The sequence below is a fragment of the Rhamphochromis longiceps genome, linkage group LG8, assembly GCF_057381845.1.
Source record: "Rhamphochromis longiceps isolate RC_006_pf linkage group LG8, R_longiceps_female_GT1.1, whole genome shotgun sequence".
NCBI lineage: Eukaryota > Metazoa > Chordata > Actinopteri > Cichliformes > Cichlidae > Rhamphochromis > Rhamphochromis longiceps.
In genome coordinates, this window is record NC_140564.1 from 35,482,217 (window position 1) to 35,504,699 (window position 22,483).

General features: G+C 47.2%; 1 protein-coding gene across 3 annotated transcripts in view; it reads right to left on the bottom strand.

Moving 5' to 3' along the window:
- Positions 1-22,483, bottom strand: part of ankfn1a (ankyrin repeat and fibronectin type III domain containing 1a) — a 110,653-nt gene that overhangs the window by 85,309 nt on the left and 2,861 nt on the right. For all 3 annotated transcript variants that reach the window (XM_085417304.1, XM_085417303.1, XM_085417302.1), the window contains exons 2-5: positions 19,968-20,095; positions 19,630-19,869; positions 17,452-17,687; positions 11,279-11,535 (exon numbers count right to left, since the gene is read on the bottom strand). In XM_085417304.1, the coding sequence (XP_085273430.1) occupies positions 11,279-11,535; positions 17,452-17,687; positions 19,630-19,869; positions 19,968-20,083 (849 nt within the window). In that variant the 5' untranslated portion in view covers positions 20,084-20,095. The remainder of the gene's footprint in view (positions 1-11,278; positions 11,536-17,451; positions 17,688-19,629; positions 19,870-19,967; positions 20,096-22,483) is intronic.

The window sequence follows — 22,483 nt, forward strand, 5'->3', positions numbered from 1 at the left end:
GGGAGGGAAACGAAGAGGAGCTGGCTTCTGTTTCCACTGTAATCGTGTTGATCTGTGTTACACACTCCACCTAACAACAAATAAGCTAAAAATCTTCCAGCCAACATTAAAAAAAGTCTCTAATGTAAAGTTAAGTCTTTTGTGTGATTTGGTGCAATAAATAAATAAATGAATAATCCAAAAAGTAGTTGTATTAATACTGAAACAAGAAAAGGAGCTAAAATATTCCCTCCAAACAAAATGTATGAATTCAAAAAGTCGGAGCCCATCGTCGATCGTTGGACTGACGAATGTCGGTTGGAAACATGTTACGCTTACAGCCTTAAGCAGGAGGCTCCATTCTCATGGTTAGGAGCAGCCAGGTTACCCCACTCAGGACGACAACGCCGGTGCATTACTTACCACACCCACCAGAGGTCGTTTCAAACGTTTCTACACGCTTCGAAGCCTCCAGGTCGGCATTATTGGTCAGATGATGTCATTAAAATGCTTCGCAAGGCTCCAACAGCACAACCGCAAACCAGAGGGCCAGTTCAGGTGAAGCCACAGGCCACGCCCAGGGATGGGAATCGTTAGTCTGCCTATTGATCCTGCTTATCAGCTAATCAGCTGATTTCAGTTCACGTGTCAGAGGAAATGGCGACGCAGTCTGGAGCATATAAGCACATTTTTGGTAAAGTTCAAGCTGCATCTAGGACAGAAACACGAGCATTGTGCTGCTAACACTTCGCTTCTTTGCAACCTGCACATACAGCATGCTAACGCTAAGCTAGCCAAGAACCCAGAGTGAGCAGAGCGAATGGCGACCCCCGCGGCCGGAGCCTGAACTAAAAAACAGGAACAAGCAGATGATGAGGCAGAATTTTTAAAGCAGAATCACCGTGACGATCGAGTTTCTGTGCTGGTTTTCATGTTTGCTTTGAGTTACTAAGACATAGATCTGAGAGACGTGTGTCCTCATCAGTAGGGATGGGTATCGATAAGATTTTCACGATTCCGATTCCATTTTCGATTCTGTTTAACGATTCGATTCTTTATCGATTCTTTTTAAAAAGGAGAACACTAAGGTCGATTAGCTTAGAACTTTGTTTTATATCTTCTCTTTGAACAAGATAGAAATTTAGGAGTAACATGGCCTTACAAACCCAACAGTGAGATCTTAAGAGATCCAGCCTGCGGCTCTTCAATGGGGTGTCACAGGGTCCCCGGGAAAAAAAATTGTAAATGTAAAATAATAAAATAAATATTCTTCTGTAGCAATAACAAAGTATAACATAAATTATTCTGTAGCAATTACACAAGAATATCCAGTAATGTCCCTGCCTACAATTAAACACATTCACTTACTGAAAATCATCTGCTGTGGCAAACGGGTGCAAGCCTTTGACCACAAACTGAGTCACTGCTCGGTGACATTCGTCTATCCTGCCTGAAAGGAGACGCTACCGGCAGACTGCAGCGAGAACTGCCAGCATCTGAGCCAGACTCTGTCTGTCTCATCATGGTCACTAAATGCACAGTAATGGCAGGTTTGTAATAAGGCAGATCACGCTAACATAATATGCACTGTTAGTTGATTATTTACCTGCCGCATTAACGGGAGAGGACGTGCAAACGTTACCGCTGCTGCTGGGTTGAGATTCACGAGTCTGGAGCGAATTAAAAACATGACATTCATTTAAGGTCATCGCGTGTTTGTGAGAAAATGCTTTTGCATATTCGTAGTGTTTCCTCCCTTAAATGAAATATCTGCTTTGCAAGTATTGCAAGTTGCCCTGTTGTCATCCGTTCTCGTAAAGTATGACCAAACTTTTGAGCGTTTGAGCCGCTTAGGCGCCATGTTTCCTGCCAGGTAAATGACGCTCCGCAACGTAGTGACGTCATTCGGGGCGACTGGAATCGATAAGGGAATCGTTTGCAAAAATGGCAAACAATTCCAAGGAACTGAAACAGGGGGAACCGGTTCTCAACAAGAACCGGGTTTCGATACCCATCCCTACTCGTCAGGGAGTCGTGTTGGCGTGGAGCCTCAGGTTTATATTAAATGGTGATTATGAGACAGCGTGTTCGAGCTATATTACAGAGTAGGGCTGAACGATATATCGCATTTGCGATAATATCGCGACATGATCAAGTGCAATTTTCTAACCGCAAAGGCTGCGATTATACTCTGGACATGTCCAAATTCATGGGCTGCATCCTCCTGAGGCCGCATTTGTAGACCGATTACGTCACAGCGACGCGCCGAAGGCTGTCCAAATTACTACCATATCCCAGAATTCATAGCGCGGCCCAGCCAAACTCCAGTTTCCAGCAATGGCGGCCGCTGCTAAGTTTTAAAATTACTCATACTAATCTTTCAGGGTCACACAATAAACTTTTAACATATTTTCAGGCGAGAAAGTAGTTGTGTAAACATCAAATATCTGCTCGGTTTATCAAGATATCCCATATTTGCAAAAGTGCTTCGACGTTTTCAGAGGCGTCTGCTACCCACCAGCTCGACAGCTAGCCGGGAGCTCGAGGGTTACTGATGCGGCCGAGAACGGCACAACTCCCGGCACATCATTTTCAGATCACCGCGGAGTTTCGCTGCTCGGGTTAAACGTAATATATAAGTCACTTAGACAACCTAAAAATGTTATTGTTGGGCTTTTTTCAGTGTTTTGTTTGTTCGTGAGTAAATCGGTTTGGCTGAGATTAAAGTTATTAGATTAGATAAAATAAAACTTTATTAATCCCCCGGGTGGGTTCCTCCTTGGTTTTCACACAGCTGACTAAACGTCAAACAGAAAACTTATTAAACAGAAGTATGAGACAGTCGAGAATTTACACCAGTGTCTGGTTATATTTTAGATAGCAAGAAGCAGACGGCCGAGTTTATTAAACTCCACCGAGACAGCGGTGACGCTAATCAGAACTAGACCGTCCAATTTCACGCCTTTAAACTTTAAAGGCGTGTTTGTGTGTGTGTTTATACAATTGCTATTATGTTTGCACTTTATGTGTAATGTTACTGACTGCAGAGATCAGTAAGATGTGTGTATTTTTTATTTATTAGTTTTATTTATTTAATATTATTTTGTAATTGAATGACTGTCTAGTAGTTCACAGATGTCGAAAAACTGAGTGTGGTAAAGCCACTGATTTTTTTTATGTATATTTCTGCAATCTGCACATTGTACTGACTTTCATTTTAATGTTTACACCAGGGTTCCTTGTCAGCACTTTATGCTCAGATGTTTGTAAGCTAAAAATAAACTATTGTGTATGTTCAAATATACTGTTGTGATTGAAGAAGTTAAATAAAAATGTCAGTCATCAATTCATGCATCACCTCATGTCATCATAACAGAGGTCTGTCTTCCAGGAAAGAACAGTTTAAAATTAATGTAATATAGTATTGGCCATACTATATGATGTATTGCTTGTCTTTGTTTAATAATACAGAAGACAAAGACCTTAAAAAATAATCGCATATCGCATCGCAATCGCAATATTGGGGCAAAAAATCGCAATTAGATTATTTTCCATAATCGTTCAGCCCTATTACAGAGTAACATCAAAGCAACTTCACGAGTACAGCAAATGACCTTTTCTCAGGAGTAATGAAGTAACATACTGCATTACTTTAAAGTTCTGTGTATTCTGTGTAATAGATTACTTTTTTGAGTAATCACAACAAAGAAGGTAATACGTCAAGCACGCATAAACGTTTGACCCACAGCGTCAGTCATTTCTTTATTGCTGCGTAGCGCATAGCGCCTCTGCAGGACACCAGAGGAACTGCAGGTTTTGGTGCTTTCTTATATTCGTGATGTTGTAAAAACTTTTAAACACTCGGTCACGTGTCACGTCGCGTCAGATGCGCTTAGACGTGAGCATAAAATAAATCTGAGGTGCTTCTGAGTTGCTGTGTAATCACCGGTGTCACCTGTTTAAACATCAGCAGTCCCTGCCTGCTCCCCTCTGGGGGAAATAAACAGTGTTTGCTGAGTCTTTCCATGCATGAAGGATGCTGGATGCAGGAGGAGGAGGAGGAGGAGGTCGGTTTGATTCAGGGTGAAAGTATTCAGTTGCCTTGACGACCGGAGAGGACGCTGCGAGGGAAAATTGCTATCTGTACACAGTGCTTCGGCTCTCTGAGACGCTGGAAGGCCTGAAGATGCTCAAACAATGCGGCGCCCGGCGGGGCTCCACCCCCGACACGCTGAAAGTCGTATTTTTCTCCTCAGTTCAGTCAGACCGACGCTCCGTCCTCAGAACTACACAGAACAGCGGTGCAGAACTGTTGGAGAGGGGGTGCTTTTAACAGTGTTTAATGTTCCTGCACTTCTCTGTGCCAGCATGAACCCAACCCCCACCCATCCTCTAAACCCCCACCCATCCTCTAAACCCCCACCTGCAGGAATAAACCTTAAACCTGGCCGCTCAATATTCACACTAACAGCTGCTTCGTGTTTCGTGAAACCAGCAGCTCTGAGAAAAACCAGCATCTGAAGCTCTTTCAGGTATTTCCTGACAGCGAGTTCACGCCCATGAGCGGCTCGGCAGTGGCGTGTCGGGGTAATGGGCGTGACCCGCCCTTCATCGGGTTCAGTGCTGCTCTGAAAGCGTCCATCACTGTCTGTGATTTCTCGGCACGCCTCGTTCCTGCAAAAAGGTGCTCATTACTTCAGACGCTCTTCCTCCGATTCGACGAGGGCGTCCTGGAGGCTTTGTTCTCGCCGCCTGTAAGACGAGGTCATCGCTGAGAGTCACAGGCAGAAGAAAGACTTGCTGAGTGTTTCCGGTGTGATCGCCGAAACAAACCCGAGGTCTGAGCTGACTCCGGCTGTTTCGAGTCAGCTGAAGGACTTTGGCGATGCAGCGGCGAGCGCGACTCTGAAGTCTGAACAAAAGCAGGCCAGCAGCTTCATCTCTTTGTTCGTGTCGGCGTTCGCCACAGACTTCACCGGCCTCTGAGTTTAATTGGTCACCTTCACCTCCTTTTCTCTGAATCGGCCCATTTCCTGTGAGGACTTCCTGTCAGAGGACGGCCTCATTGACACAAAGCTCAGGACACGTGCACCTGCACGATCAATAATCATGGATGACCTAATTAATGTGCAGAGCAGCACAATATGAATACGTTCTTTTTCAGGATCAGATTTCTGAGGAGGTCAGGTGTGTCGTTACAAGCATCAGCACGGTTTAGCAGAGCCTCTCAAAGTCGGCCTCTGATTGGCTGGGGTAGAGTGATGGTGTCCCTGTGGAAAGGTGAAGAAAGGTTCCTGTCCAGGTGTGTGCCTTTAAAGCCCTTCAGATCCTGGCAGAGGTGCTCAGAGAACAAAGAGGCGGAGGGTCTCAGACCTCGAGCCTTCATCACTTCCTCCTTCACTCTGCTGGTATTTCTCTGAATGCCAACACGCCCAGCCGGCCCGTCTTTGTTCGCGCTTTAATGTCACAGGAAGTTGTAGCGCAAAGAGTTGGGGGTGAGGGACGCAGCCCAGACTTTACTTTCAATTAATGCCGCCGGCTCTGACCTTTTTGCTGGTGTTCACTTATAATTTTACCTTCTTTTGTTTTTCTCTGTCTGTGAAAGCAGAGTCCGTCTTCCTGTTCAGCTCAGTGCGTCAGAAACATGAAGCTTCACGGAGACCGGACCGTTTAAAAACACTCAAATCTTCTGTGTTTGTGTTAAAGACAAAACGTTGTGCTAAACTTTCATGTAACACCAGTTTCAACCACAAGATGGAGCAGCGCTTTAATTGCCACACTTTCTTTTTCATAGTGGCGACATGAAAATAAAAGGTTAAGGTTATGCAGCTGCTCTCTCTGCTCTCTCTGTCGGGCGATCGTGGCTCAAGAGTTGGGAGTTCGCCTTGTAATCGGAAGGTTGCTGGTTCGAGCCCTGGGTCAGACAATCTTGGCCATTGTGTCCTTGGGCAAGACACTTCACCCGTTGCCTACTGGTGGTGGTCAGAGGGCCCGGTGGCGCCAGTGTTCGGCAGCCTCGCCTCTGTCAGTGCGCCCCAGGGTGGCTGTGGCTACAATGTAGCTGCCGTGAATGTGTGTGTGAATGGGTGGATGACTGGATATGTAAAGCGCTTTGGGGTCCTTAGGGACTAGTAAAGCGCTATATAAATACAGGCCATTTACCATCTCTGCCTGCAGAGGGCGTGTTTCAGGAGTTCCGCTAACGTCCACCAGGGAGCAGCAGTCAGCCTGCATTATTAGCAGTGGAGTGGATGACATCATGAAGGCTATCTTTTAGCTGCAGTCTGTTTTTTTGCTGCATGATAGAAACAGTCTTAAAAACAGCTGAGTCTGCTTCTTGGAGAGTTTGACTTCAGCAGACAAAAAGAGCTGCTTGCATCTGTCACTGATAACGCTCACATGCTTTTATCTTTACAGTACTTTATCAGCTGTGAGGCCTCATCTACCTCACTCTGAGTGTAAGCGCAGGAGGAGAGCCTCTCTGGGCTGATGCTGAACATCTGTATCGATACCCAGCTCGATCTGCAGTGATCAGACCTGAAGGGACCTCACTGACTCAGCCTGCCTGTTAAGCGTCACCGCTAATTTGAACTAACCTCCTGTTCTCCTGTACGCTTGCCACGCGGCGGGTGGACGGCGCTGACTGCAGACGGCCGAGCCCCTCCCGCTCCTGCTTCTCTTTTCTAATGTGAACAAGGCTTTCTGTGTAGCCGGCCTGTTGGCCTCTCCTCGGGCTAATTAGCCCTCCAATGCCGGCATTCATGGCCGGGCGGGGAGCCCGCAGACGGGGGAGGCTGAGGCCCCCCTCCTGGCAGGGCCCACCCGCTGGGTGACTGACAGGCTGACTGCCGTGGTCACAGATGTCATGCAGCACGGCGGTCCGGCAATCAGGTGAGATTCAGCCGCAAGCTGCTGCTCACAGAGAGGCGGCGCCATCAGACCCCACATTAAACTTTATGAGCTCCACCACAGCCAGTGTGAAGAAAGGTCAGAGTTCAGCAGCGTGAGCTGTGAGGTCATTGATCCAAAGTTAGTGAACAATCATCAAAACTATCTACCACCACCAGCACGACCTCCCACTGCGCGCTGCCTGCACGCTGTCCCACTCCCAGCAAACAGTGAGGAACGTGTCATGAAGTCCACTTTTACTTTAATGTTGTGACATGTTCTGTGTCCAACACGAGACACGGATGCCACAGCGAGCAGTGAGGCCTCTCAGGACGACCTTTGACCTCTTCCAACCTGATTTTTTTATGCTTGAAATGTAATTCCACAACACTAATGTAACTACACTATTGTACTTCATCACACTGTGTAACATGACCTGAATGGATTTATTACACATATAGCAGATACTAACACACTGCAATGTAATTAAAATAATTATACTTGAAGATAATTTTTTCAGTATGTTAGTAATTATTAAACTTTATACTTAAAAGTATTTATAACTGTAACTACGCTATATTTAAAAAATACCTATTTATTACATTTTTAATTAAACTACATTTGATCATATTACATTATAATACATGTTGTTTATAGTGTTAATTACACCGGTGTACGTCAGTCACGATGTAACCACACAGCAACATTTATGTTTACACTTTGTTACAATGTAAAGGTGCAAAGTTTAAAGGTACAAGTGAATGAATAACTACACTGTAATTAAACTGTTATTAATTAATGTATTTAGACTGTAAACAATTGCAGAATCCTTTTCTTCGTCTTCTAGCTGCTTCCTTTAGGGGGCGCCACACTGGACCATCTGCTCCACCTCCTCCTGTCCCAGCAGCCCTCTGCACGTCCTTCACTACATCCATGAACCTCTGAGGTTTTCCACAAAAGTAAATCTTTAAACGTGTGAACCGTCTCGCCACAGAGCGCCGCCGAGGTGACGTCATGAGCTCAATCAGCTGATCAGCAGAAAACTGCTGGGGGATTCCCATGATGCACTGGGTGCTTCTTCTTCACTTCCTATGTGTTAATAGACCTCTCTGCACTGAATCATACCTGCTTATCCTGTCTTCCTTCTCTCACCCCAACCAATCGCAGATGGCCCCGCCCCTCTCTTAGCCTGGTTCTGCTGGAGGTTTCTTCCTGTTAAAAGGGAGTTTTTCCTTCCCACTGTCGCCAAAGTGCTGCTCATAGGGGGTCATATGATTGTTGTATGTAGTATTGTAGGGTCGACCTTACGACATAAAGCACTTCGAGGCGACTGCTGTGATTTGGTTTATAAATAATTTGAATTTCTTCTTCTTATGTTTGAAGTCGGAGCGTCACAGAGCCAAGGTCTCATCGACTTTAATGTTTTGGGTCATGCCTGACGACTGCAGAGCATTTCTCTGGACCCTCATCATCATCACCACAGGTGTACACGTACTGGGAGGTGTACTGGGGGATGTGGTTACATTAATGGTGAGGAGTGAAGCTGTGGTTTGCGCGCAGCCTCAGCATGCAGCGGGTTAATGCGGCGCTGTCATGAGGGGAAGGCAGCACTCCAGCGCTCCGCAGCCTGTTTGTTTAAGGATCAGCAGTAATAAGACGTCAGGCTGAATTTATGGAGCTAAGATTTTGCGGTAGGTGATTCATGGAGGATTTGGAGCGGAGCAGCAGCTGATATGATTAGTCCCGCGGGAGCACGGACGCTCAATACAGCACTGTGTGAGTGTTTGTGTACAAAGACGCCGAGCGGGCCATAGAAAAATGTCAGAGTAAACAGGAGGCGTGCACAGAGCCCGCCTGTGTGCACGCCTCAGCCCACATCACCCCATCGCGGAGTCGAGGATGCCGAACGCGCTGCTGCTGACTGAACGTGTCACACAAATAAAAGTCCTGCAAACACTTTAATGAAGTTACTGTTCCCTAAAAGTTCCCTACAGTGGGGCAAAAGCACCAACCCTCTGCTGATTGGCTGTTTAAACTTGGCGGTTGCTCACTCAAAACAATCAGATAAATGAATCCATACACAGGAAATCTCTCCGCGAATGAGGGTCGTCCATCACTGTTTTACCTTGGATCAGCTGACCACAGCCTGCTGCGTGCAGCGACCAGCAGATGCTGCTCCAATCCGCCGCTCTTTACCCCAAAACAACTGTTTCCTGATGATGTTCATGTTAGAGTCATGAAGGAGCAGGAAGCAGGGGGAGGAGTTTAGAGCAGGCAGGTGTTCATTAACTGGTCTGAGGGGCGGGGACCTGGAATGAGAGTCGACGAATTAGGTGTCGCTAAAACTCAGGATTTAGATGGCTCGTCTGGGAAATCTTCCTCCTGGGGCTCAGGTACGATGGGGGGTCTGAGTACCTGCCCTGCGTACTCAGCAGGGTGAATCATCGCTTCCTGCAGCAGCTGCAGTCACATTAAACAGGCCCAGCGGATGAGGAGGGCGCCCCCTGCTGGTGCTCAGGAGGAGAGGCCTGTTACTACTGATGGTTAAAACAGAACGTGACATGAAGCTCACACAGAGGCGGGAAACACGGATGTATGGAAGCTCATCGCAGCCCGTGATGAGTTTGTGTTACATGAGAATTCAGTTATTTAAATTTTGAGTCAAATTATTCTGTTTTAATGTTAATAATTATACATTTTTATCAAAACTGGGACTAAAACAAAACCAACTGAAATTAATTTTTCAATGTTTTTATAAATTAAGAATTTCAACTTGATTTTTAAATAATCATTTTGACTTTTTTAGTTTGTGTTTTCTAAAATTTTGCCTTTTAGTCTTTTTTTACCTGAAACTCTGATTTAATGTCAGAATCTTTGATTTTCTCTAGAAAATGTTCTAAGTTTTAAAGTAACGCGGTGTTCCTGTAAAAGCCGCTGAGCCGGAACAAACAGACTTTGGAGTGACATCACAGCGTCGCGCTGTCGGGGTCACGATTCCCAGAAAGCTGCCGTTTAACGGCTGAACGCTGGAGCGGGATGTGTTTATGGTGCAGGTGGAGGTGGGGAGGCGTCCCCGCCCCGCGCGCAAACAAAGGCGCCGTTTCCCCGGGTTTATGACGGGAGCGCTGCTGAGTCACCGGGATGTTTCTGTGCCGTCAGCCGGACGCTGACGCAGACACGACGGAGCGGACGGAGGAGGAAACGCCAGCTGCTCCGCTCACAGCGAGACATCGCTCCGTCAGTCAGAGTTATCACTAATCTGGCTGCTGATTGGACAAAAACACGAAACAGTTTGTTGGCTGAGAGAGAAAAAGAGAGAGCGAGCGGAGACGAATGCAGGACAGCGTTTCAGCGACAGAGTAACAAACCTCGTCAGCTGAAGCTCAAACACGAGGACGTCTTTATGTTTCTGCCTTTAAGGCTGTTTAGGCCACACTGAGGTGACGAAACCGACCTAACATCAGAATTAGTCCTGAGATTAAAGAAAAGCTCAAAATGATCTATCAATGGATCCATCCCCAGCGCGGCTCCCAGAGCGAGTCTGGACGCTCACGCTGATGATGGTGACGATGATGGAGGCGGATCCTTTTCCTCTTGTTTCCTGATGTGTGTGTTTCATGATTTCAGCTCATGATGTTTCTCCTGCAGTTCCTCTAACGCCCACCAGAGGCTCCAGAGTGCGAAGCATCGCTGCTATGTCCAGGAAATAGACTGGTCCTGTGTTTCACGTTTTCTCTCCTCGTCTTTCTTTTGTCTTCGCATCATAAACTCATCCTGACTGAACGATCCTGACGTCAGTATCGATCGCACCTCTGCTCGGGCGGATCGGCATGTCCTCCGTCATCGATGCAACAATGACCCACTCCTCTAAAGCCCGCCCAGTCTTTTACAAAGCAACCAATCCATCTTCCTCTTTCCTGTGACATCACAGCAGCGGTGGGAAAATCCGCTCCCTCCCACCGTCTGACTAATTAGAGCTGCTGGAGGTGACCAAAACAGACGCCATAGCCACGCTCGTGACCTCTGACCTACCGCCCACTGTGTCCGAGGTGGACACAGTGGGCGGGGACAGCGAAGCGTCGCGGTTTTTCTCACTGCTGGCAAAGGTTTCCCTGTTGAAGCTGTGTCAAACGTGAGGCACGCTGACTCACCGCGGCACGAGGCTGGTCGAGGCAGCGCCGCTGAGAGTCTGACACACAACAAAAACACACAAACGCTCCGAGCACAGCGGTGACCACGAGAGCAGCTACAAAGATAAAAGCTGTTCATCGGGAAACAGTCAGCTGCGTTTCCCACAAACAGCACCTGGGAGAAGGTGTGAAAGCACTTCCTGTCCTGTTCTGATGATGGAAGCTGGGGTCAGAGGTCAGCTTTAGTAAACGTAATCAGATAAGAGGAAATCCAGACTTACGTGGATGCTGCGGAGTTTCTTCCGGCCTCTCTCCAGCCGGCTCAGCAGCCTCAGGTGTCGCTGCTCGCCGCCCACCGGCTGCAGCAGACGGTCGTCCACCGAAATCGTCTTTCTCAGCAGCGCCCGGTCTGTGGCCCACGGCAGGGAAACTCGGGCCGCCTCCCCCAGGGGAAGACTCCTCGCACCTGCTCCTCCTCCTCCACTCCTCCTCGACCCCGGGGACGGATCAGGTGACCAGAAGTCCCGCTGAACAGAGCCTGCAGAGAAACCAGAGCCCTGCTGCGTCAGGGGGGCGGTGTCGTGTTCCCACTCACCCACAGTGTGTGTGTGTGTGTGTGTGTGTGTGTGTGTGTGTGTGTGTGTGTGTGTGTGTGTGTGTGTGAGAGTGGGTCAGGTGTAAGCTGACCACCTGAGCTGCTGCATTAAAACTACATGAGGAGGCCGAGGGCGTCGGCAGCTTGTGGCTCACATTCAAATCTCCACGTCAACCTTTTTAACCAGAGACAAAACGGCGCTCACTGAGCACGTGCAGATCCACAGCTGATGTAAACACACACACACCCACAGCTGCACACACACGTCGTTATGAGAACGTGGATAATTTCATCAGCAGCCGTTCACACACTCAAACTTTATAATCAACATCTGGCTGAACATCAGCACGAGCTCGAGAGAAAAGAGGAGGAGGTGGGTGACAAGGCGGCTTGCAGCACAGACCAAAGCTGACACCGCTACGTGCCCACTTTCATTTTCTCAGATGTAAACTCTCCGTGGAGCTTTGTTACATCACTTCCTGTGAAACGTTACAGCTAACTAAGTGAAACGTGAAACATGACTGGTATTTATCCAGGTTACTTTTTACCTGAAGTTGATTTCTTTGAATAAATAAATCAGACTTTATGTATTTCAGCTGCAGTTTACTCTGAGTTATTGCTTTGCGTTTCCTGGTGCTCAAAAACACGACCGCAGACGGAGGGGCGCGTGTTTGAGGACATCGTGCTCCAGCCTGTTTGCTTCCACAGGTGCGTGCGATGAAACGTGAGCCTCGCCGTGGGCCGTGTTCCTGAGGGTCAGGTTAACGCTGGAGGTAAGGCACCAAACCAGGCAGCACGATAAATGTTTGATGAGGAGGAAATCCATTCAGCTCGCCTGCGAGCGCTCACAGACGAACACCGAGTGCAGCCAATCGATTTCATTCACCAGGAGAGGTTTGAATCCGCCTGGTTCATGAACGGGAGGAAGGTTTGAAGGCTTATTCAAACCAAACTGAGCAGCTCCTTCAGTGGGAGACTGCGGCACCCACGGTGTGGGACGGAGAGATTTCGCAGGTCTTTCCTCCCCACTGCTGTCAGACTCCATAATAAAGACTTTAACTGATCAAGCACACACATCCATACATATGCAATAACACTAAGTGCAATAATCTTTTCTGGCATCGTTGTATTTTTACTCAGTTGTATATAGTATTTGTATTCTATTTTTATCTTATTGTATATTTTTATTCTATTTTATTCTACTGTATATAGTATATTATTTTATTCTATTCTGTACAGCTGTGTACTGTATTTATTCTTATTGTATTCTAATTTTTGCGTCATAACTTTTGCACTGTCCACTTCCTGCTGTGACAAAACAAATTTCCCACGTGTGGGACTAATAAAGGTTATCTTATCTTATCTTATCTTATTCTGCGTCCTCAGCTCTGTGTCATCGCCATGCCACCACGCCAAGACGCCCTCCTGACCACAAACTCACTGTGGGCGCAGGACATCAGACGAACAACAACAACGAAGCGAACCGGCCCTGCGAGCGCCACACAGAAAGTCCCACAAACCATCAAACAGTGAAGGCAACACGCGCTGGTCACAGTGATGGCGAGTGGCCACCAAAGGCCATCCCTCTCGCCGTGCACCGCCTCACAGGGTGCTCGCTGCTGCTCCGTGTGAGGAGGCCAAACACAGAGCGGTCACCTGCTCCTTCATCATGACTGTGTGACTGTAGAACAGCTTCACCATCTTCCACCATCCAGGAGGTAAACTCTCCTTATAAGGAAGAATGTGGGCGTGGAAGCACGCAGGTGTGTGGATGATCCTGAAGACAGGAAACATGAAAGCACAGCGCTCACGACACACTTTGAATCATTTATGAATAAAGTCTGTGTGAAGCTCAGCTGATCAGCACAGGTGCCCTTCCTCACTCAGCTGGACTCACAGCTCCCTCTGCTGGACACACAGCACACCTACACCCAGACACAGACTGCAGGAAGTCCAAAAAACCCCTGCAAGTTACAACTACGAATTTTGACCCTATTTTTCTTCCTTTCATCTGATTGGTGAATGTCATGTCAATCACAAATTAAACAATCCAATCAGAGAACAGATGGGTTTGGCTGTCGGGGGGCGCTTTTTTTTGAACTGCAGGTCTTTGAAGGGAATAAATGCCCTTCTACATGCCAACCCAGCGTTTTCCTTCATCACCACGAAGGAAAACAGTCTGTGGTCATCCGAGTTTGGTGATTTTTGTGTCACAGGTCTACGTGTTTAATACAGGGACTTCCACAGCCTTTTCACCAGCGCTGCGGACGCAGGGGGGGCAGTGTTTTGGAAATGACAGTCTTCATTACAAAGCTTTCTTCTGGAGTTTTGATCTCCTCCATACCTGCTTCATACCCTGGAGGACGGGGCTGTGCCCCCCCCACACCCTCTAGCAGATTGTTACATGGAGAAACCTTTGGAATGCAAGCATGCTGATCCACACAGGTGTGCACACAGGTGTACACACGGGTATTCACAGACGCGGACTAAAGCTTTCTTGGCTGCTGCCTCAAAGCACATTGTGCGCTGTCTATCTTGCGTGCTGCACAATATCGTTTATTATTTAGTATCTACTGATATCTACTGCTAGCTAGTTTATTGTGATGGTGCTGTTTTTTTTATTATGTTGCTCTTTGTTGTTTGCTTTCTCTTCTGTTTTTTTTCTCCATACAGGTGACCCAGGTGTTTGTTTGTTTTTTTGTTGTTTTTCTTTCTTCCCCTCCTTCTCACCGTCTCTTCTCCCCTTTGGTTTTCTTTCTCTCCCTCTCTTTCTTTCATTCTTTCTCCCTGTCCCCCAGTCATGTCTGTCCCGTTTGTAGCAACTGAAAATAAAATAAATTCATAATTATAATAAAGGTCAATCAAATGGACCAATATGGCAAGGCCATGATGATCCACTTGGTAAAATAAATCTGCTTGGCATCTTTCTTGGCCTTAAGACAACAATTCTGATGCTAAAGATCCAAACGGGACACAAAAAAAAAAAAAAAAACACAAAAAAAAAACAAAGCTTTCTTCGTTATGAATTAGCATACATGTTTTTATTGAACATTTGAAGAACTAGCAAAAAAACAAACTCTTGTAGTTCACATAAAGTCAGAGATAGAAACGACAAGGAGCAGGTGCATCTACTACAGGTAGAGCTGCTGCAAAAACCCACAGAGCCCAGCAGCCTGCAACACATTCTGGATCCTTTGCTTTTAGTTAGCAGTTAGCATTAGCAGCACATCCTGCGTCCAATGTGAAAGGACCTTTATGCTGCGCACTGTGACTCACAGCAATGGTCCCGGGTCAGCCCTGACGTTGTGTTAAACTAATCCTAAAGTAATAATGTTATTTCTAACCACTGATATAGCACAACTTTATCCTTTCAACAGCTACTGAAAGTTAGGGGACCTAGCTGCTATCGGATCTTTATATAGCGATTACCCTTCAAGGACCTGCAGTTCAAAAAAGCGCTCCTCCGACAGCCAAACCCATCTGTTCTCTGATTGGATTGTTTAATTTGTGATTGACATGACATTCACCAATCAGCTTAAAGGAAGAAAAATAGGGTCAAAATTCGTAGTTGTAACTTGCAGGGGTTTTTTGGGCTAAGTCCACACACAAATCTTTTTTACAAGCACAAATCTTTTTTACAAGTACAAAATATTTATGACCACATTTTGAGCCCATAAAAGTGAGACACTCACTGCAACTTCCTGTTGAAGTTTGCTTCCCAGAGTCAGTAACACGAGCCGCTCCTGCTTGTGTCATCTTTTAATGTTTACAGCGGCCACGAGCTGCTGTCGCTCTTTCTGTGCGGGTCTTAATAAAGATTGATTTTGACCATGAGGAGACAATCGGTGTTTTCACTTCCTCCTATGTGTCTCAGGTGTGCTGAAGGACGGCAAAGATCTGCAGCATCCTCAGCTTCCTGTTTCAGGATGGAGGCTCTGAGGATCCTGTTCTCTCATTTCTGCTTCAAATAAAAGCTTTTTTGCTGGAAAACTTTTGTCTCAAACTTTTGTTGGTGTTGCATTTTTTCTCTGAACATCTTATTTTGAAGGTTCCTTCACTGAGGTCACCTGGGAGTTTCAGGGTTTACCTGATTTTAAGAAGCAGCTGGTCTGCTCACTGAGCCTCTGGGGGGCGCTGTAAACAGGATATCAGAATAAAGGATAACCAGCTCAGGACTTCCTGTTTGTGAAGCAGGTCGGTGTAAAAAAGCCAGTAACCTTTGCCCTTTATTTATTTATTATTTATTAACCTTTATTTTACCAGGAAAGGTCCCATTGAGATTAAAAACCTCTTTTTCAAGGGAGTCCTGGCCAAGAGGCGACAACATGTTAAAATTACAAAGTTACATACATAAAAGATGAACACCTAAGAACAGGAGATGGGGCGGAGTCCTAAAGCACAGCTGTGGTGTCACTGATGGTAAAACTGGTTCAGAGATTTAGCCACGCCCCTTCGTGGACCGCTGTGAAACTCTAACGAACCACCTCCACCTCAGGCTTTATCTCTGCATCAGCTCATTAACTCCACCCAGAACCAGCAGCAGCTACACCACCTCAGACACCATGTTTATCTCACACTGAAGTTTTTATCCAAACGAGGCGCCGCAGCCTGGGCGGGCGTGGAATAACTGAGTGCGAGGAATCAGCAGGACAGATCAGAAAAGACGGAAAACCTGCGACGTGAAGCCGAGAAGCAGCTTAACCCTGCAGTCTGAGGAAAGCGCGCCAGAGATCAAACACCTGATGGATGCTGTGCCGTAATCTGCTCAACAGGAAGCTTGTTATCATTCTCCAGAAGGGTGGAGCTAAAGAGAGCAGAGCAACACACAGGAAGTGGAGCCCGGTAAACAAAACCGCCGCTCGGAGCCATTAGAGACATTCCTGACTCGACGGCACGCCCACAGCTCCGCTCCAACCCCACGTCCAGTCTGCCGGCAGCTACAACCTCCACCCACGACAGACCTGTCTCTGTGGGTGTGGGAGAAACAAGACACAGACTCCTGACGTGGCTGCTCGACGATGACCACAGGGCAGAGGGGCTCAGCCTCCGTCAGCCTCCGTCAGCGCCAACACAGACGTCTCACTGCTGATTTCACCTATAAACAACTTCCTGTTTGACTCACTGTTTACATACTTGGCTCATTTTCTTCTTCGTGTACTTTTTTAGTCTCGATTTTGTATTAAAGTCGAGTTTTTCCCCTCGATGTTTATTAACACGTCTGCACTTCCTCATTTTCTTATTACTTCTCACTTCCTGTTTTATTTTGGTAGTCATTTGTGTCGTGATGTGTTTACTTCCCCCGTCTCGTCCTCACTGGCTGGTCTCACCTGTTTGTTGTTACCCAGGTGTTTCAGCCCTGTTGAGCTGCCTGCATTTAGCTACTTTATATTTTGGCCAATTAAAAGCTTCTGGGGTTGGCGATGCCATAAAGCACGTCTACACAGGAAGTGACGGACAGCGATGCCGCGACCAGAGACCCACTCCTTCTTTCAGCCTCCTCCTATACCAGTATCCTCCTCTGAGCTCTTCCTCTCCTCCTCCTGCCTGGTGGCTCCACCTTCATCCTCCACCCCCTCCTTCTGTGCACATGAGCTGCCCCTCTGATGGACTCGTTTCTGATCTCGTCCCAAACGCTACCTGATCAATCTCTTCTCAGCTTTAAATGTTAAAGCATACTGCTGATTAGAACGTTACCTAGGCAACCGAGCGAGCGATGCTTCAGTTTAATGCCCTCTTAGAAAGTCAGACGAGTCAGATCTGACCTTTGACCTAATCTCACTGTCTGTGTCCATGTAGACGTTCAGAGGAGCATGTTTACTCCAGGCAGGAATGAGTTTCTCACACACTGGCTGTTGTTACCTGAAGAGGTCCAGTGGAGTCCTCCAGGACTGGCAGCGAGACGCCGCCGCTTCCTGATGCTGACGCCACTGTGGGAGGCGGAGTCTCCTGCGTGAGTGCCATAGCTGGACCGTGAAGCAGCAGCAGCGGGAGGAGGTGCAGGGGTGGAGAAGAGGATGGGGAGGAGGGGTGTGGACAGACAGGTCGCCTCCTTCGTCAGAGTGGGCGTGAGGAAGGCGGAGTCTCTTTCTGACGACCTGCAGGGATCCGAGGAGAGAAAAGTCAGCACAAAATAAACACGACACGGAGAACTCCTCCTCTAGCTGTTGAAGCAACTGGAAACACTTTATTCAGGAATACTGTGACGAAATATCCTGTTTTCATCAACACTTTGGGAATAAAGTATCCACACGGCATCCCTGCCACACCAACGCTGCAAATCGTGTAAAAACCTGGAAGACGTTTAATGTATTTCCCATTAGACGAACACAGGAACATGCCGGTGTTAGTCAGAGCACCGCACTGAGCTCTGGTCACATCAGAAATCCAGCTTCCCTGCAGGGATCAGGGAGCAGTGTGAGCAGACTGCGAGAGCTTCAAACAGCAATCGTTTGAGCGCTGAACGCGACCCTGAGACGTGCGGGACGGACAGGTAACCACCACAAACCAGCTGGTACCTGTCCTCGGAGACAGCAGCTGCACCGTGATGCTCGGATCAGATGCCGTCCCTTCTTCTTCCTCCGCAGGAAAAGATCCAGCAGCCGAGCCCAGCTCAGCATCCGAGGACACGCGCTTCAGCAGATCGCTGCAGAGCACTGCGCCCTTCACCGGACGGCCACAGCCGGAAACAGCGCTGAAGGAAAAGCTCCTGTCAGGTGTTCACTGCCCAGCAGGGGTGTTACCTTACCTGTGTGTGTGCGCGCAGGGGGACAAAGGCTGGGTGAGGAGAACGGAGAGTCGAGCGTTTCTGAGCCTGCTCGGCATCAGCGTGGGTCCAGATCTGTACAGAGCGCGCTCTGAGTTCTGCACACGTGAAACAGCTGAGTGAACAGAGCATGAGTCAGTGAAAGGTGATGTCTGTAGATGTTCTCTGTTCTCCAGCCAGCAGTACAACAACCACATCACTGTCACGCTACCAGCAACAGCAGTCGTTAACGTCCTGTCCACGGACACACCATAAGGAGGAGCTCTTCCTGTCATCAGGCTTGGAGGGAATGAGACATGGACTCATCCACAGGGGCTTTGTCTACACCGAGCTGCTCTCTAGCTCACAGTCACAGTCTGAGGAACGAGACAGGGATCGAACCTGCAGCCATCCCGTCCACAGACGCCTGCTTAGAATCAGTCTTCTAAACATGTTTTGGACCATTTAGAAACCGTGCACGAGATTCAGGAAACACATGTCACTGTGCAGGAAGTGGGAAACTGTGATGGGGAGCAGCTGTGTTCTTTGAGGACGGTGAAATCTGTCAGAGAGCCCTGACAGAAACTGGAGTCTGTGGATCTGACACTGCACTGACTGTTTCCTGCAAAGAAACCAACGAAGCTCAGACAGCAGGACCTGGCTGGAAACGGATCTGTGAGCGTGACAGGGAGGACCTTCCACTCGGCAACCTGCTCCTATAGTTCGTCTGAAGAGCCTCCAGCTGCTGCAAACACTCATAATGACCCCACTTCCACACATTAGCTGTACATTTCCTCTCTATAAACAGCACTGTTTCCCCTCGGGCTTCCTGCAAGCTTATCTTTGCCTACAGAACCGCCATCTCCACGGTGCCAGGCGAATGCTTCATGAGCTCCAATGTTTCTGCAGGACGAGCGGCAGGATCCACCTGTGCCCTGACAAAGACGTCTGACAGACCCGCCCGAGGCTCTCTAAAGTTAATCCTGACACTTCGAACACACGACAATAAACTTCTGTCTTTTGTTTGGACCCAGCAGCTTCTTCAAAACTCCAAAGATCAGCTCAAACACGCAGCATGATCCTGTTTATAGACGGACAGTGAGAAGGTTGAATGGCAGAACATTTTCCCTCAAAGGATCTCTTTAAAGTTTCATTCAAAGCACCAAAGGGCCTGATTGGTTCCTCTGTGCCACAGCGCTCCACCGTTATCCAAAAAACCCTGAAATCAGCAAACTTCATGGAAACGGCCTCGAAATAAACCCAATGAAAAGCATAAACAGGTGAGCTGGGGTTACCTGTCGATTTCTCCCGGCTCGCTGCAGGTGGAGCGGCGGGAGTTTGAAGCCAGCGACGAAGAGGAGGAAGCCGGGAGCGAGTTGGCGGAGTGGAGGGACGCACGTGAGGAGTACGAGTTGGAGGAAGAGCCCGAGGAGGTGTGGGTGGAGTCCAGAGGCCTGGAAAGCAGCAGTGAGGACGGCATGCACAGCCATGTCTCCAGGTCGGAGAACTTGGAGTAGCTTAGCATCTCCAGGACGCTGTGGGAGGAAGGAGGTGGAGTTACAAAGGAATCGACACCACAGCAAAGGATAAACAGGTTAATGAAAACCAATCAGCCCCTGAGAATTTGGCTCACCTTTCCTCTCCCACTCCTGGGATGTCATCTTTCTCATCAGCGGTTTGAAAGATGCAGGAAGTCCGGGAGTCACGTGATGACAGCAAAACACAGGAGTTATCAGAATCCACGGACATCTTCGGCCATATCTGCGGGACATCAAAGAGGGGGAGTTAAAACAACAACAACCTTCACACAGGTGTGCAGCAGCTCTCTGTGTACCTGGTGTTTCCCACTAAGACTTCTGTATGCAGCTTCCAAGGCTTAGTTTCTGCAGGTTAGCCCGTTTGTGTGCGTTAGTCCTGCCTGACATCATTACCTACCAGCCTGTTAGCCAGGTAGTGGTTTTTGTGACTGCATGTAGGCCTGCACTCTCTACAAGGTCACGCTGTACGAAAGTCTCACCTGGTTAAAGAAATGTTAACAGACATTTGTTTAACTTACTGTCCCTGTTAACAATCCTACAAATTCACTCTGCTAATAAAGAAATGTTACTTAAACGGAAGCTTGTAGCACTGGCTTGTTAGGTGGTCATGAGATCGAAAATGTGACGTCAAACCCGCAAAGGATTGTGGGTACGAGTGGTAAGCGGTACTAGCGCACGCAGGCTTTCACGTGAAAACAGTCACACAGCGATAAAAAGAAACAAAAAATGGCAAGAAGCTGTTGTGTTATTAGCTGCAACAGCCGGTCGCATGACAGCCACGGGAAGCCGACGGTAAAGAGATCGGTTGTTATCGGATTCCGTCGTGGAAGAAAAATCGTTCAAACCGAGTTTCCGAAGTAACAAAGAGGCGACGGACGGCCTGGATTGCAGCCGTTCGAAGAGCAAATATAACGTCCCAGAACGCTGCAGCTCACAGGTCAGTCTGCTCCAAGCATTCCCACAGAGGTCAGTCTGCTGTTGTAGTTATTACGTCATTTATCATAATTGGTGATGTAGGTTACAAATAAGTCTTAATTTGAATTGAATTCGTTGCTTTGCTGTTTTGTTCACTGTGGCTTTGCGGGCTAATGTTTGTTGTTCTTTGTAGGAAAAGCAGCCTACAAAATGCTGGGATGCGATCCAGACTGGGCCCCTCTATCAGCCTGGGTTTCAAGCTGCTACCACAGCCAGATCTGATTGGTGAAGAGAGAGAGCGAGATCAAAACAGCCACGTCTGCATATATGCGCCCAAGTGTTGTATGAAGCAAGTGATACTGTCTCAGTTTGTTGTTTGATGTTTTGTTTTTGCATTGTTGATTTGTTTTTCAGCGAAGCAGCTAATAAAGCTGATGGATTTCTACAATGTTGCCTCTTTGCTGTGAGATTCTGTAACAGAATGAAACAATGATGCCAGTAATAAATAAAGACAATGAATTGAATGAATTACCAAACACTTATTTTATTTCTATTGGATCTGAAAATGTTGTGTAACACTACAACCTGAAACGACACATAGATGCGTTGGCCTGTAACAGCAGCTGTGAGATGGAGTCGTCCAAACCACCAAAGTAAACTGGAGCTGGGCTTGTTGCAGGATCTGATGCTACCAAACATGTTGTGAGTGTGTGCGCTCTCACTTAGGACCATATAATAAAAAACGTGATGAAAGTTGTGCAGCATGCTGACGTCCTTACTCCACTCTGTGCTCGTGTGGGTCTGACCCTTTCACTCCTTTGATTTCTTCCTCGTACTTTCTTTGACTCTTCGTCACGTCTGTCTTCGTGCGGAGCTGCCGAGTTCTCCGTCGTTTTGTACAGAACTGTTTTTGGGGCAAATAAAATGCAAGTGGGGATTAAACCGCAGAATTAATGGTTACCGGTGCTGGAAATGCTGGCGCTTGATGCAGTGTTTTGATTTTGTTGCCACTCGTACCCACAATGCAACGCGCGAAAGTCACGTGGTCTGTCGATCTCATAACACTACTTTGGTAATTGTGTTAGCTGGTGAACTACTGTTAAGAAACTCGTCTTCATTAATTAGTTATTGCAGAATTACAATATCCAGAATGTGGAGTTCTAAGTTGAATTAGCAGGTTTCATCTTATAAATTAGCTGTTTAATTAGTAATGCTGCTTGTTACTTTGGTTGACGGTATCTTACGGGTCAAACCAGTTAGTTGGTTAGCTGGTAAGTGGTGGTAACAGTCACACTGCATGGCAGTCAGATGATATTAGCGAACATTAGAATAGAATAATCCTTTAATTGTCCCACAAGGGGACAATTTGGTTCAGCTTGTAATGCTTTGTTCATGCTGTTAGCTAGCATAGTGGAAAAACTAGTTAATGGAGAGCCAGCCATGTTGTCATGGCAACCAATGGTACCACTGTATGTGTAAAACAGGCTAATTTAAAGTCTAATTTCTAAACAGGCTAATTTAAAGTCTAATTTCTAAACAGGCTAATTTAAAGTCTAATTTCTAAACAGGCTAATTTAAAGTCTGTTTAGAAAGAAGAAACGTTTCCGGTGAATTTTCATCTAATCTGAAGACTTTTAGTCACGTTTACTCTCGGTGGTCTCAGCCTACGCTTACAGGACTACAACTTGTCAGCTTG